The sequence below is a fragment of the Corvus cornix genome, chromosome 2, assembly GCF_000738735.6.
Source record: "Corvus cornix cornix isolate S_Up_H32 chromosome 2, ASM73873v5, whole genome shotgun sequence".
In the NCBI taxonomy this organism is placed as follows: Eukaryota; Metazoa; Chordata; class Aves; order Passeriformes; family Corvidae; genus Corvus; species Corvus cornix.
This window is the reverse complement of record NC_046333.1, coordinates 119,022,304-119,037,939: the sequence shown is the minus strand read 5'-3', so window position 1 is coordinate 119,037,939 and position 15,636 is coordinate 119,022,304. Positions and strand designations below refer to the sequence as shown.

Sequence of the window (15,636 nt, the reverse complement as noted above, 5' to 3'; positions counted from 1 at the left end):
AGCCCAGGCTTTGGGTGCAGGGCATCCTGGGGCAGGACTGGGAGCCTGGGAGGGGAGAGGACCTCAGGCAGAGGCTGCAGGGTGGGGAATTAGCTCAAGTGGTAGAGCGCTCGCTTAGCATGTGAGAGGCAGCGGGATCGATGCCCGCATTCTCCAATGCTTTTCATTGCCCATTGCTTGGACACAGGGCCCTTTGTCAGGGCTGTGTCCTTTCTTATGTTGTGGGTGTTCCAAGAGTAGCAAGGGCAGTTTAGCAGAGGACCTGCTATGTCTGAATTTCCTTCACAGATGTCAAATATCTCAAGTAGTGTGCTCAGTTTTGAGATGCCCTATACAGATGGAGCAACCTCAGTTGCTCCATCAGGAGCATCAGGAGTCTCAGGGATTGGACGGGTTCCTCTGTGTGCATGGGCTGAGAAAAATGGGAATGTTCATCCTGGATAAAGAGAGGTTCTGAGAGCTTATACATGACCTTCTGGCTTGCAGGTTATTACAGAGAAATGGCTATATTTTTGTCCGATTCTTGACCAGAAGGCAAAAGACTGTGAAAGCAAAGAGAATGCAAGCAGGATACAGATAAGCTCAGTGTGACAATCAGGAGACACCATCTTTAGAAGATATCATCCAGGGAGCTTGTGGAGTGTTTCTGTCTGCCGGATTTCCATGATTTGACAGGCAAAAGGGTTGAAGAAGGTGTCGTAATGTTGGAGCTGAGGCTGTTTGAAGCAGGATGTGGTAACAGAGGCATGATGGTGCACAGTGGCTCAGGAAGTAGTGTCTGGGTGTGTGCTGGCTGAGGTCCCCCTGGGCACATCCCCATGCTTCCTTTGATAGCTCAGCTGGTAGAGCGGAGGACTGTAGGCTCCCTTGCATGGCCGTTCTGAGGTCGCTGGTTCAACTCCGGCTCGAAGGAGTGACCTTTTGGCTCTGGCCCACACCCTGGGGCACCACTGCCTTTTTTTGGTCCTGCCCAGGAGGGGGCCCTTCAAAGGGCTGTCCAACCAAGAATTCTTGTCTAGCTTTGGGTAGATGACCAGCCAAGGCATTTTTTGGTGAACCCTTGGTGACAGATGGTGGTTCCAAGCCCTGGAGTTTTCTGCAGTCACCTCCAGCAGGAATGGAGTTGGTGGTGTGAGAGTGAGGCCATTGGGCAGCCCAGGCTTTGGGTGCAGGGCATCCTGGGGCAGGGCTGGGAGCCTGGGAGGGGAGAGGACCTCAGGCAGAGGCTGCAGGGTGGGGAATTAGCTCAAGTGGTAGAGCGCTCGCTTAGCATGTGAGAGGCAGCGGGATCGATGCCCGCATTCTCCAATGCTTTTCATTCCCTTTACCTGGACACACGGCCCTTTGGTGGGCATCCATCTGACCTCTGGGGAGATTTGTGGTGTGCCCTGCATTTGCAGAGGAGGATGACATCCAGGGTTATATCAAGAGTACTATAGGCAGTTTGACAGAAGAATTGATCTTCTCCCTCTGTGCTTGACAGTTCTAGAGTATCAAGCCAAGTACAGAAAAGACATCAATGAAATGGAAAAACCTCAGTGGAGGGCCACCAAGAATCTCAAGGAATCGATGGATTTCTCTTAAAGGATGGGCTGAGGAGATTGGGCACATTCAGTTTGCAGAAAGAGAGGTTTGGAGGAATTGTTGTGGTGCTTAGGCATAGGTTAAAGAAGAGAGGAATGGCTGTCATTTTGTCTTGTGCTTGAGCAGAGAGCAAAAGACACCACTGTGAAAGGGAATCAAGGGAAAATGCAGCAAGATATGGATAAACTCTGTGTGGACATGAAGAGAGTCCATCTGTAAAAGATGACATCCAAGGAGCTTATGGAGTCTTCCTGTTTGTGTTTTGCATGATTGATGGGCTAAAGTGTTGAGTGAGGTGCTGTGATGTTGGAGCTGAGGCTGTTTGAAGCAGGATGTGGCAATAGAGGCATGATGGTGCCCTGTGGCTTGGGAAAAGTGCTGTCTGAGTGTGTGCTGGGCGAGGTCCTGGGCATGTCCCCACACTTCCTTCGATAGCTCAGCTGGTAGAGCGGAGGACTGTAGGCTCCCTTGCATGGCCATCCTTAGGTCGCTGGTTCAACTCCGGCTCGAAGGAGTGCTCTTTTGGCTCTGGCCCACACCCTGTGGCATCATTGCCTTTTTTTGGTCCTGCCCAGGAGGTTCCCCATAATCAGCTGCCCGGTCATGAACTCTTGTCTGACTTCGGGAATCCCATTCCCCCAGCAGTTTTGAGTGAAAACTCCCTTGGGCAGGGGATGGTGATTCTGAGCATTGAAGTCATCAGGGATCACCTCCAGCAGGAATGTGAGTGGATGAGTTGGTGGTGTGAGAGTGAGGCCATTGGGAGGCCCAGACTTTGCTTCAGGGCGTCCTGGGTCAGGGCTGGGTGCCTGGGAGGGGAGAGGACTCAGGCAGAGGCTGTATGGTTGGCCTTTAGCTCACGTGGTAGAGCGCTCACTTAGCATGTGAGAGGCAGCAGGACCAATGCCTGCATTCTCCAATGCTTTTCATTCCCTTTCCTGGACCATAGGCGTTGTTGCTTGTGGCTGTGGGGAGCCTTGGGTGGACCCTGAGGCTGTATCAGGAGTAGCACAGGCTATTGGCATAGGCATGAGTAAGCCATTATCCCTCCTTGCTTGGTAGTAATTAAATGGCATTAAGAGCACTGTACACATTTTCTAATAAAATTCTTAATTACCAATGTACTCTGTCACAGAGGTGTTGACCTTTTGGAGCAAGTCCAGAGGAGGGACACCATGATAATTAGCAGGATGGAGTGCCTTTCCTAAGAGGAAAGGCCAGAATAATTTGGATTATTCACACTGGAAAGGAGAAATCTTTACTGTGACATAATTGGAGCCTTCCAGTACTTAGAGAGGGCCTACAGGAAAGCTGGAGCAGGGGTTTTTACATGGGTGTGTAGTGATAGGACAAGGGGCAATGGCTGTAAATTGAAAGAGGCAAAGTTTAGATTAGCTATTAGGAAGAAATTCTTCACTGTGAGGGTGGTGATGCAATGGAATAGGTTGCTCAGAGAAGCTGTGGATGACCTATCCCTGGAACTGTTCAAGGCCAGATTGGATGAGGCTTTGAGCAACCTGCTCTAGTCTGAGGAACCCAGGGCAGAGGGTTGGAACTAGGTATCTTTAAGGTCTCTTCCAACACAAACCACTGGATGACTCCATGATTTTCTTGTAAGTAGTCTATCAAACAGGGTGTTTTGAAACTTCCGAAGAAAACAAGAAATCCAGTATCTCTCTGCATATTAATTCACTGTCAGACAGGAAAGCAAAAGTCAAAGAACAGTGTAATTTATTATGCCAAAAAAAGGTTCTAAAATTATTTTTGTATTATATTGAAGATAAACAGATCTCCTTTGAAATTCTGCTGATTAGAAGCCCATTAGCTTTACTCCCTGATAAATTAGAGTGTGCCAAACTCCAAATAAAATCACAGTCATGTCTGTCATGTTTATTAAAAAGCAAATTTTGCCCTGGGCTGTGGTAGTATGATTAACAGTGACTTAATTAATAATGGCAGGAAGCTCAGAATCAGGTATGGCTGGTTTTATACCTTGTACTAAAGAATACCATTTCAGCAGCAGATTTTTGGATTAGCATAAATTAAATTATAATTAAAGCAATTCTATGAGACTGACTCATCATTTTATCTTGCAAATATTTACAGCTACTCCATTAAAAGTGAATCCCTCTGACATTTCCACTATAGTTATAAGCAGTCTTTTTTTTTTCTCTAATTACTAATAAAGATGGAGGAAGCACCACTGTCAGTTTTGCCATAGATCACTGTGTAAATCATCCATATTCATACTCAGCATTAAATAAAGTTAATTCCGTTCTACATTCTTCCATGACAACTTTCTCCTTTGGGGATTTCCAGAAAATTAAATGTAAAAGCAACCGGAAAACATTACATTTGATACAGAAGATTGTTGGGGTCCTCCCCCTGCCATGGAGCCCTGGGAGAGGGGCCCTGAGGGCACAGACACGGGGTTTCCCTGCCCCTGCTCAGCCTCGTTCCCCATTGGTTGGTTTGTGTTCCCTGCGCGGGCAGAAGGACCCTTGGGTCCCGTGATTGCCTCAGTTCCTCGGCAGAGCCCCGGCCATGTGGCTGGAGAAATAAACATCTCTGAAACATCCATCAAGAATTGGTCCATATATATTTCTTTTCCACGGGCCTTGTTGTTTGATACACGTGTTACAGAATCCCCAATGTAACAAATGGTGGATAATGCGAGCAGAGAGATCCCTGATCCCTAAGGACAACGACTGATTTGTGAGTAAACTCTGGATTTCTCTTCTTGTTTTTGTTTTGCTGTTCCATCTCTAAATTATGGAGGAACCATGGAAAGACTCTTGGCTCTCAGAGCCGCATATGGACATTTATCTTAAACTTGAAAAGATTCTTGAACAACGATTTGTAAATTTTAGCTTAATTCAAGCTCAAAAGGAACTGAAACACTTCCTGGCATGGTTGTTTAAGAACTTTTTCTATGTTTCTTGGGATTTAATTCTTACCAAGGGCTTTTGGAAGACCGTTTGGACACAGTTAATTTCTGAGTCAAAATATATGCCGATGGAAGAATATTATCTTGAATATTATTTGGTTACTGAGACTGTTGAGCAATGTCAGCTGTGTCTTGGTGGAGGGAAGCCTGCCTCAGAGTCCGTGTGACCCAGGCCACGTGGACCGAGTGCTCTCCGAGCAGCAGCGAAGCAGTTCCCGCACGTGGGTGGAGCAGCGCGAGCTGCAGTGTTGGCAGTGGAGCAAGGCGCTGCGGGAACGGCACAACCCGGCGGTGTCTGCCAGGCCCTGTGCAGCATGTGGTGGAGCGAGCCCCGTGAACACCCGACCGAGAGGGGCGGCGCGCAGGCGGCGGCTGGCGGTGGAGCAGAGCCGCACCTAGCTGAAACGCGTGCTGGAGCAGGGCACGGGGGGTCGTCGCTCGGGGGCCCGGCGAGACGTGGGCATGGCCCCAGGCAGCAGCAGCGCAGCTGAGAGCAGAGGTGACGGCGCGCAGGGAGCTGAGCGGCGTGGCCCAGCGCGGTCCCGAATGCGACCCCGGGAAGAGCGCGCAGGCACGAGCAGCCCCAATGGCCCCAGCAGCCCTGGCAATTCCAACACGGGAGCGAGTGAAAACGAAAGAGAAAGCAAAAACTCAGCGAGACAGAAAACAGCAGCCACTCGGAAAAAGGAAAAAATCATCATAACTAAGGTTTTAGGAATAGAAAAATGGTATAATGTTAAACAAAATTATGGTTTTATAATGAGATGTGACAACCAGGAAGACATATTCATTCATAGAAGTGCTATTAAAAAGAATAACCCTGAAAAATGCATCCCAAGCTTGGGAGATGAAGAGGTGGTGGAGTTCAAAATTATACAAGGTAGAAAAGGGTTAAAAGCAGCAGAAGTCACTGGGCCTGATGGTATTTCTGTAAAAGGCAGTATATATGCTAAAAATTGTAGTCATGTTAGACAATATCTCCATTGTAAGCCCCCCCTACAGTCTCCCTTTCCTAATCCCACCTTTCCCTTTTGTCCTATATCCTATTACCCCCAGTGTATTCCTAATCCGTTTTACACCCCATGGTTTCCCTCACAAAACCATGCCTTTACCAATTGTTTCCCCAAAAATCCCTTTCCAATGCCGAGTGGGGAATGAAGAGGGGGAGGGAAGAAATTAACTAGTGTTGTTTAGAGTTCCAACAAGTACAAATGGAAGAAACCCTCTCCTGCCTCAGTTTCCCCACAAAGCATGCCCAGAGAGTCCTGTCTCCCTTCTGTCAGCCTTAAGATGTTCCAGAGAATCTGTTTGGACATTTAAAGACTCAGGAGGGTGGCTTGTTTTGTTTTGAAACTGTCCTTGTTATCTCATGTTTATCCAGTTGTTTCCAATGTTCAGTTTTAAATCTCTTTTTGTTAAAAATAAACGGGTGAAATGTTGGGGTCCCTCCCCTGCCATGTGGTCCTGGGAGAGGGGCCCTGAGGGCACAGACACGGGGTTTCCCTGTCCCTGCTCAGCCTCGTTCCCATTGGTTGTTTTGTGTTCCCTGCGCGGGCAGAAGGACCCTCGGGTCCCGTGATTGCCTCAGTTCCTCGGCAGAGCCCCGGCCATGCGGCTGGGGAAATAAACATCTCTGAAACATCTATCAAGAATCAGTCCATATATATATTCTTTCCACGGGCCTCGTTGTTTGATATGCGTGTTGCAGTTTCCCCACTGCAACAGAAGATGATTTCTGCAGCCAGGCTATACTACAGGGACACAGAAGGTGCAAGTCATAAGTGAATTTGATACCATAGCATGCTTTTTTCCCAGTGGTATAATTATGCAAGACAACAGAACTATGGGATGTCAACAGTTCTCCTTCTATTGTATGCAGAGTTTGGACATTCACTACTTCTGCCTCCATTGAACATGCGCCTTTAGGAACAGAAAACAGGAGAAATGCAATTTGTTCAAAAACATGGAGGACAGAGTCCTGCCAAAATTCAAACTAAACAATGATGCAAGTAGATCCATTTCATAAACCCTTTTTGAGTTCAAATATATTCTTACATTTGATAGGAAAAGTGAGCTGTGTTAAAGTTTGCCTGGTAATGCAGTGCAACCAACAACACCCAGATTGATGCTGTAATAAAAGTTTTACAATACTTATTAAACCTGCAAGTACATGTCTGACATATTTCAGTGTCAAGAACATCTACTTCGCACATGACATTTAAATTTCTTTCTCTTTCAATAGCAACTGAACAAATTTAAGGGCAAAATTATCCATAAAATCTTCTGGTCTTACTTCTAGGTCTTGTTACATTTCAACGAAAAAATATTTACCACCATTTTGATAACTTGTACTTGACTCAAACTAGTCTTTACGTCCTCTCTTCTTTTTCAATAGAGAAACTACCATTTCCTGTGCCAGTATTTTTCAGTAGTTGGTTACCCTCACAGTTAAAACCTCTTTGTCAGCTCAAATCATTTTCAGATTCCAAGCACTGCTTTTGGTTATGCCTACCTTCATAAAGTGAACAACTATGTCACACCTAGCAATTTTCCCCTTCAAGGATATTATGCACTATAATCAAATAATCTATCCTTTTCTTTTCTTCTAAATCTATCTTTTCTTCTAAATAATCTTTTTCTTTTCTGGCAAGATAAACTGATTGAACTCCTTATGTCTCTTACTATAGTTTTCAAATTATCATTAAAGCATTGGCTTTGCTTTTCAACATACTTCAGGAAAGATGCTAACACAAGAACTGTGTGCAGTATTAAAATACCCCATGTTAGTTTATCCCAACAGTCTGACCTCTCATTCACTTAGATTAAAACATTTCAGATGAATCACAGACTGCTTGTGGGATGAAATTAGCAGATTCGTATTGCATCATCTCTGATTCTTTTCAGGCTCACAAATTAAAAAAAAGAAAGCATTGTCACAATGAATGTCTACAGCGCAGGTAACTCAAAAAGTTTTACCATCACAATCGCGCCCGACAAATAAGCATTTTTAGACCTGTTGCAAAGCACATTTTACATACCTGTAGGACTTCTTAATCTCATCATGTGTTGCTCCCTTCTCTAGTGCCAGGATTTTATATAATGCTTCACCTGACGTTGACAAAGCACGTTGCCTTTGTTCAGCCATGATAGCAGTGCATTACCAAAGCTGCTAATGTAGAACATAATTTAAAATACCAGACATTGTAAGTATTTATAGATAGTATTTCTTATCGTTCATTTTAATAAATTTGAATCAGGCAGCAAAAGGTTAAAATACATGAAAGTGAATCTAGAATAAAATCGCCTCTATGTTATCCTCTGTCCTGTAAGATATTTTACAATTAGGAAAAAATGAGAAAATGGAAAAGCAAAAACCAAAGAACAGAAGCTTTTCTGTTGGGTAGGACTGACCATATTAAAGGCTTGATGTTGCTGTCACTGAAATGAATAGGTAAATTTGCTATGGCATTATTACCCGAACATTATATTTCCACCTGGTTTTATTTGTGCTTGTTTACATTTGTCTTTTCTAAGTTGTAGGAAAATTATTCCACTATTTGTTGAGGTTACTGACTTCTTACAGTGGGGTAAGAGCTTTGTACCTCAGAGTATTACCCAATGCAACAAAGTGGAGAATTTTTGCTTTCTGAACACAAGGGTTCAGCCCAACCAATTTTAGGTGCCTAAGCTGCGACTAAATTTGACTCTGAATCAAACTAGACTCCTTATATTGTCAACAGACTCAGAGAACAACTGGCCAAACACTTTCTCCCTATTATCTCTACGGTGTACTCAGGATGACTGCAGCTCGAGTACTGTGTCCAGTTCTGGGCCATTCAATTCAGGAAGAACATTGAGGTGCTGAAACAAGTTCAGAAAAGAGCAACAGGTGGTGAAGGGTCTGGAGCACAAGTCTGATGAGGAGCAGCTGAGGGAGGTGGGGTGTTTACCCTGGAGAAAAGGAGGCTCAAGGGTGACCTTATCACTCTCTACAACTCCCTGAAAGGAGGTTGTAGCCAAGTGGGGGTTGGCCTTTCCTCCCAGGCAACTAGTGACAGGACAAGAGGACACAGTCTTAAGGTGCACAAAGGGAGGTCTAAGTCAGACATTAGGAAGAATTTCTTCACAAAAAGGGTAATTAGATATTGGAATGGGCTGCTGGGGAGGTGGTGGAGTCACTATCCCCAGAGGTGTTTAAAGGAAAGACTGGATGTGGCACTTTGTGCCATGGTTTAGTTGACATGGTGGTGTTCAGTCATAGATTGGACTTGATGATGTCAGAGATCTTTTCCATCCTGATTGATTCTGTGACTCCCAACTCATGACCCCGAGATGGTGGAGCGAATCTGGACCTCCATGGTGAGAGTACACACCAAGAATTGACCTCAGTATTATAAATTTATTGAAAAATTCTTCATGGGAAATACTGACATCTATCAGGGTCCTATCTTATTTGAGATACAAGACTTTGGACTGAATTAATGAGCTTCTGATAAATTTAACATGGTACCCTTACAATATAGTGCAAGAGTGACACAGTGCACAGACTGACAGATTTAGTCCACTTCAGATCTAACATTTGTTCCTCCCTTCATCACAGAAGAAAAGCAGACAAACTAGTGATTCTTCATTGAGTGGTTTGACTGCCTCCTTACAGTGTGCAGCTCATCCTTTTGGATTTGAAGAACTAAACATTTTTAAACCAGGCCTAGATAATGCTAGGCAATGACACAAAGAAACTCAAACAGCAGAAACTCCTTCTACCAGCTTTCTGGTACTTCAAGAGGGCCTATAAGAGAGCTGGAGAGGGACTTTTCACAAGTACATGTAGTAATAGGACAAGTGGCAATGGCATTAAACTGAAAGAGGCTAAATTTAGATTAGATATTAGGAAGAAATTCTTCACTGTGAGGGTGGTGAAGCACTGGAATAGGTTGCTCAGAGAAGCTGTGGCTGCCCTATCCCTGGAGGCTAGATGAGGCTCTGAGCAACCTGATCTAATGAAAGGTGTCCCTCTCTAGGGTAAGGGGTTGGAACTAGATGACCTTTAAGGTCCCTTCCAACTCAAACCATTCTAGGATTCCATATAAACTGTAACGTAAACCACAAGATAAAAATACCTATGATTCATAAGAGAAAGCTACAGCTCATTGATGGCAGACTTGCCACAACAGAACTTGCACCGCAGCTTGCTTTCTTTGAATGTTGCACCCCTCTCCAAATGTTGAAAAGTGATCATAGAAAAAGTCTAAAAGAGAACTGTAAGCCCAGCCATAAGAAAAATTTCTGTAAATCTGTTTAGTTAGGTAAGACTACCCTCTCTTTTATTATATCCTTGTCATTGCTGAGCTAGAAACACTATAATGACATTATTCATATATTATTTACTAAGCCACATTTTAGTTCAGAACCAACCATGTAACACTTTTAAGTTCTTTGGCATTATTCAGTATGAAAAAAAAAATCAAATACCATGTAAGTACACAGAGAAACATAATCCACATAGTAATTCTGGCACATAGCATTTACTTTGATGTTTTCTTTTTCTAATCAGCTAACTCACAATTTAGGGTCCTGTGATCTGCTGAAAAAAAATTCTTTTCTACTTTCAAGTGTTGTAAATAATCCCTCAATTAAAAGTACTGAACTTTTGGTTTTAAGTTAACAATTAGAAAATAAAATTGCATGTGAGTATCTAGATATCACTTTACCACCTGCAGTAGTCACCATGATTTTAGTTCATGATGGTATGCCTAGAGCATATTTAACATAATCCTGGGATCTATCCTGGCACTGGAATCATGCAAGGCACATGAAACCTGTCAATGCACAAGATAATGGTAGTAACCATGTGAAGTCACAGATATACAGCATTAGTTAAAAAATCTGTTGCATAATGCTGATCAGCTACAGGGCAGCATTGAAGCATAAACCAAAATTAAAGTTATAATGGATTTAATTCTGAAGAACTACAAATTTGTAATTTGTACTTTCTCATAAAATATTTTTATAACCTAGTCAGCTATGGAAATCTAGACTCACTAGCCTGTTCATTCTTCTAGTGATTAATCTACTTTAAGGTTTAGCTATTCAAAATTATTTCTTACTTATTTAAAGCAGTCCCATAAAATACTAAAAGTGCAATGAGACAATACTTTTCTAGAAAAAGTTAAACTCTGCTTATTATGGAAGATGTAACAGTCACAGTTTTAGTACTAGATATATTCCTGATAGCTGAAATTACATTAGAATCCTATTTTTGAGCTATGTATTTTTGTTCAAGTAGAACAAAGTCAAGAAAATGTTGTTTTCTTTCTTGAATGACAATAAAATTATTAAAAGACAATCCAAATTCTGGTAACAATTCCACATCTCCTAAGACAATGGGACCCCAGTTAACTTCAGCTCTTTCTGCACCCATTTTATACTACCCAGCATTAAGTATCTTATACAGGGGTTGTAATAATATGCCTTTTTTTCTTACAATGCCCATAGTTCATTTGTATTAGTGCTGAAAAATAAGGCAAAGTTATTCAAAGAACATACCTGCTTCAAAAAGTGATGGAACACAGTCTGGTGTGTATAAACTCACAACATTTTGAGTTCAATATCTGGATGTCTTTATGCCAATATCATCCCAAAGGAAAGAAGCAAGTGCCACCAGAAGCCCTGTTCCACAGAAAGCAGCTGCTGCTTTTCATCCTTCACAATCAGGGTTAAACAGGTCAGCGGAGTCTGATTACTTCTTTTGTTGCGCAGTATCCAATTGGTTATCTCTCAGGAAGATCTATGAAAGAGCAAATAAAACATTCATGAGTCTAAAAGCTGATATATCCAAGAGTTAAGGACACCAAAAAATTTGGGACAACTGTGTATTGAGTTAGTTGCTCTTCTCTGCTTTACTCTTGATGGGGTCTGGAGTTTGTCTTTTTTTCCCATGAAAATATATTAAATTGTTTTAAATATACAACAATCTTGCTCTAAATTTCACTTCTTTAAGACCAGCCATGGCTTAGGTTTACAACATAATCTCTTCCAAAACAGGATTAATTGAAGAAATCCCTTTAGGACTTGTCCTGAGTTCTTGTAAAGTTTTATAGCAAAACAGAAGATGTAGAATATTTTCTTTCATTCTGATGGAGTTTCTCCTCTTACACCATGAAAACCTAGAGAGCCATTCCTTTCCATTTGAAATAATGGAAAGGAATAATAATAGGAAATATATTATAAATAACAGGAAACTATAAATGCTAGAGACTTAAAAAACCCAATTTTTCTTGGTATATCATCCTTAGAACCAAATAGTTCATCCTTTGTACTCAAAAAGTTCCTAGACACCCAATTCCAAGCTATAGCCTTTGTACTATGTTGACTTTGGCTGGCTGCCAGAACCCTCCCGGCTCACACCATCCACTATCCCCCCTTCAACAGAATGGGAAGAGTGGATAAGCTGAAAAGCTCATAGATCAAGACAAAGATAGGGTGATCCCTTACCCATTACTGTCATGGGCAAAACAGACATAACTTGGGGAAAATGAATTTAATTTATAGCTAATTAAAATAGATTTGGATGGTAAGAAACAAAAACAAAAATTAAAACAACATCTTCCCCTTGCCACCCTTTTTCCAGGCTCAAATTCACTCCTTCATTCACATCTATCCCCCACCAACCATGAGCAGAGCCAGGAGGATGGGAATGGTGGGTTGTACAGTTATGATCATACAAAGTATGTTTATAAAGTATGACCATAAAGTATATTTATGACCATATATGTATGGTATTATGATCAGATATATCATAAAGCTATGTTATAGTCAAATCTATAATAAAGTATGTTCATGATCACATATATATAAAGTATATTTATGATTATATGAAGTATAATTATGACCATATAAAGACACTATTTATAAAAAAACAAAACAACAACATGAGAGCTGATAAAAAAATTGTTAAGTGGATGCTTTTTAATGTGAAGCATATGATTTTAACATTTCTCTTGTTCTTAGGTATATTCCTAATTTTAAACATTCCCTCAAATTTCAGCTTTGTATGGGGACAAGGCAAGGCACATTTCAATCTAAAATGTGAGTGTTTTTCATAGTTATAAGAAGTCAAAATAGCACAGTCAAAGTATCTTTCCCAGGACAGTAGCAACAGACTAGGTATAGCTAATTCTATTACAGTGCATGGATACAATAAACCAGATTATTCAATCAGCATGCTTGATCTCTGTCTTTGAAATGACTTTATCCTTCTTTCACTACAAACCAAACCAACATGTACTCTTTTTAATGGTAAGAAGAAATTAAGGGGAAAAATAGAAACAGGCAGAAAATAAATCACTTCCAGGTTATCCAAATCCCTTGTATTTCTATTCATCCTATTACAAGATCCCTGCTCCGCATTCCTGGCACACACCGGGACTTGCAGTTTTGTGTGGATACAGCTCCCTCTGGCGCGCAGAGCTGGGACCGCTCTGCAACCTCCCTTGCTTTTCAAGCGCTCCTTATTTCTTTGAAGGAAACGAACAAAATCCCAGCAAATCTAGGGAGCTTTTTTCCTTTTGGGGCTCTGTATCTTTAACACATTCTAAAGAATCTTTAAAAGACTCGAACTTTGCTGATTTGTCATAACTCTTTTGTCAGATCAGCCATGCAATTTAGAAGAATAGCCAGATAACTTAGTATCTGTTCACTCTTCTCATTAATTTTTATTTTTTTGTATTGAAACACCTAACAGTGCACCACAACACCACTGTGACAGGCAATGCAAAACTAAAAGACAGTTCTAGTCCCAAAGGCTCTTCTATCTGAAAAGTCTTGCTTATACATTACATTTCATTTATATATTGCATGTATTTCAAAACAGGCAAATCAGAACATGCCTAGAAATTCAAGGCTGAATATCAGACTATAAAAAAATTGAAACATGGCCCAGACAGAACAGGAGGTCTGGGGTTGCTTCAGAAGCCTCCAGTTACACATAACCAGAGCTAAGGACTGAAGAACTCTGAGTCACTCCAGTCCTTCCTCCTACCACTCCCTCCTTTTCCGGGCTCACAGTGAGTTCAAGAACTTAAAGCCTGGAGCTGAGAGATCTACATGCATAAAGGTACTGGCGTCATTGCTTAACAGCAGTGTGAATTTTAACTTCCGAGGCAAGAAAAGACAATTTTTAAAAGCTGAATTACATTCTTTGTTGAATATGGTAGGGTTAATACTGACAACATCAAAGCCTGTAGGAGATACAAGCGATCAGATAAAGCACTCCTGACCTTTGTGGAGAACCTACAGCTTTTGACTCTATCTTCCAGTTGTGGCAGGGGAAGAAAATGTCAGATTTTACTTTGAGGAACTTGGCAATTGAAATAAATTGTCTTGCTGACATGATTCAGTAAAGCCAGCAGATTAAGGGAGATAATCCTTACTGTCTACTCAGCACTGGTGGTGTCACATCTGGAGTGCTGGGTCCAGATAAGGGCGTCCAAGTATAAAAGAGACATGGACATACTGAAGAGAGTCCAAAAAAGGCCCACAAGGATGATGAAGAGACTGGAGCATCTGTGCTATGAGAAAAAGCTGAGTGAGCTGGGAGGAATGAAGAAGGCTCGGGGGGTGGGAACTCAGCAATGTATACAAATACCTGAAGTGAGAGTGCAATGAGGACAGAGCCAGGCTCTTTTCAGTGGTGCCCAGAGCCAGGACCAGAGGCAGTGGGCCCAGGCTCCAAACTCGCAAAAATAAGAGGTTCCTTCTGAACATCAGTACACACTTCTTCACTGTGAGGGTGACTGAGCACTGGCACAAGTTGCCCAGAGAGGTTTGGAGTCTCCATGCTTGGAGTTACTCAAAAGCCATTTTGACATGGTTCTGGGCAACTGGATCTAGGTGTCCCTGCTTGCTTTCCCCAAAACCTCCCTCCTATGATTGCTATTATCGCTAATTTCTGTGCCTTGTTCTGCAAAAAGGTAGTAAGACAAATTTCAAAGGATGTTGAAATTTATATTGGTGACTAACCAGACATGACAAGAGAAAAAAGGCAGGTGAGGACACTGCAACAAGAGCTCTTGCTAGCTGATGACTTTTCACAGGTGAATGAATGGGAGTCTGGAAAAAGAAGACCCAACACAAGTAAAGCATGAGGATATAAATAAAGTATGGCAGGCTGATGAGATAATATGTGAATTGAAAAAGGGTGTATACAGTGGTTTAGTTTTCCACTCTCCGGGCAGGATTTTTCTTTTGTTTTATATTTTATTATTATGCTATGGTGATGTCAATGTTAATAACATCCAGCTAAGCAAGATAATCAAAGGGCAAAGGACTGAGCAAGTGAAAAAGAATGCTTCTGCCAAGATGTGCTGGGCCTCTGGCTAAGGCATGGGGATTGATTTTTGTTAAGAAGGGAAGACTACTTCTGAATTGCTATGATGTCCCAAAATGCTCTTCTTGTAATTTCTTTTTATCCAGTTCTGTTTCACATGCTCCTGGACGTCTAGTGCTCTGTCTGAACTTTACTGCATGCTGTTAGATATTTAAACAATCTCCTAAAAAAAAGAGCATTGGTTTAAGGTCCCTTCTTCAGAGAGAGACTTTTTAGATCTCAGTCAAGCCCAACAATTCTACAGCAAGAAATTACATTCCTCTCGCCACATTTCTCTGTTACAGAATAGTTATTGTCATTATGGCTTCAAAAGCAATAACAGAATTGATTTAAATAATATGATTGCATTGCATCCATTTTTAAATACATGTAACTATATTGGAAGGAAGGTATTCCATCTGGCAACCCATCTGCAACTCCATCTATACAAGAAGTAAGTATTCATAAGAGAACATTCATGTATTTGAATTCTCTGAACATATTGTGACCTTCTGTTACTATTCACATAGAATATCTCAATTTAAAAATATCTTGGGTTTTTAATATCTTTAACTGAAGTATTGGAAAAAGTAGCAAACTCAAGAAGCAGGAGCCTTAAATGAACAGTCACTTGCATATTTAAATTGCTCATGCCTTTACGTGGTCAGTTTGACACAAAGAAGCAATCCAGACCTATAACTTCCTAGTTCATTCCAGTAAATCCAATTCAAAGCCTTGG

General features: G+C 41.7%; 1 protein-coding gene and 3 non-coding genes across 4 annotated transcripts in view; 3 read left to right on the top strand and 1 right to left on the bottom strand.

Annotated features, from left to right (window-relative positions):
- Window positions 1-7,676, bottom strand: part of DNAJC5B (DnaJ heat shock protein family (Hsp40) member C5 beta) — a 39,786-nt gene extending 32,110 nt beyond the window's left edge. Inside the window, exon 1 of the mRNA XM_010405139.4 lies at window positions 7,570-7,676. Within this exon, the coding sequence (XP_010403441.2) occupies window positions 7,570-7,676 (107 nt within the window). The remainder of the gene's footprint in view (window positions 1-7,569) is intronic.
- On the top strand, window positions 84-156 carry TRNAA-AGC. Its single transcript has one exon. It is a non-coding gene; the product is annotated as a tRNA-Ala (tRNA).
- Window positions 1,236-1,308, top strand: TRNAA-AGC. The gene has a single exon. It is a non-coding gene; the product is annotated as a tRNA-Ala (tRNA).
- TRNAY-GUA lies at window positions 2,010-2,098 on the top strand. Its single transcript is given in 2 exon segments — window positions 2,010-2,046; window positions 2,063-2,098. It is a non-coding gene; the product is annotated as a tRNA-Tyr (tRNA).
- Window positions 7,677-15,636: the final 7,960 nt, after the last annotated feature.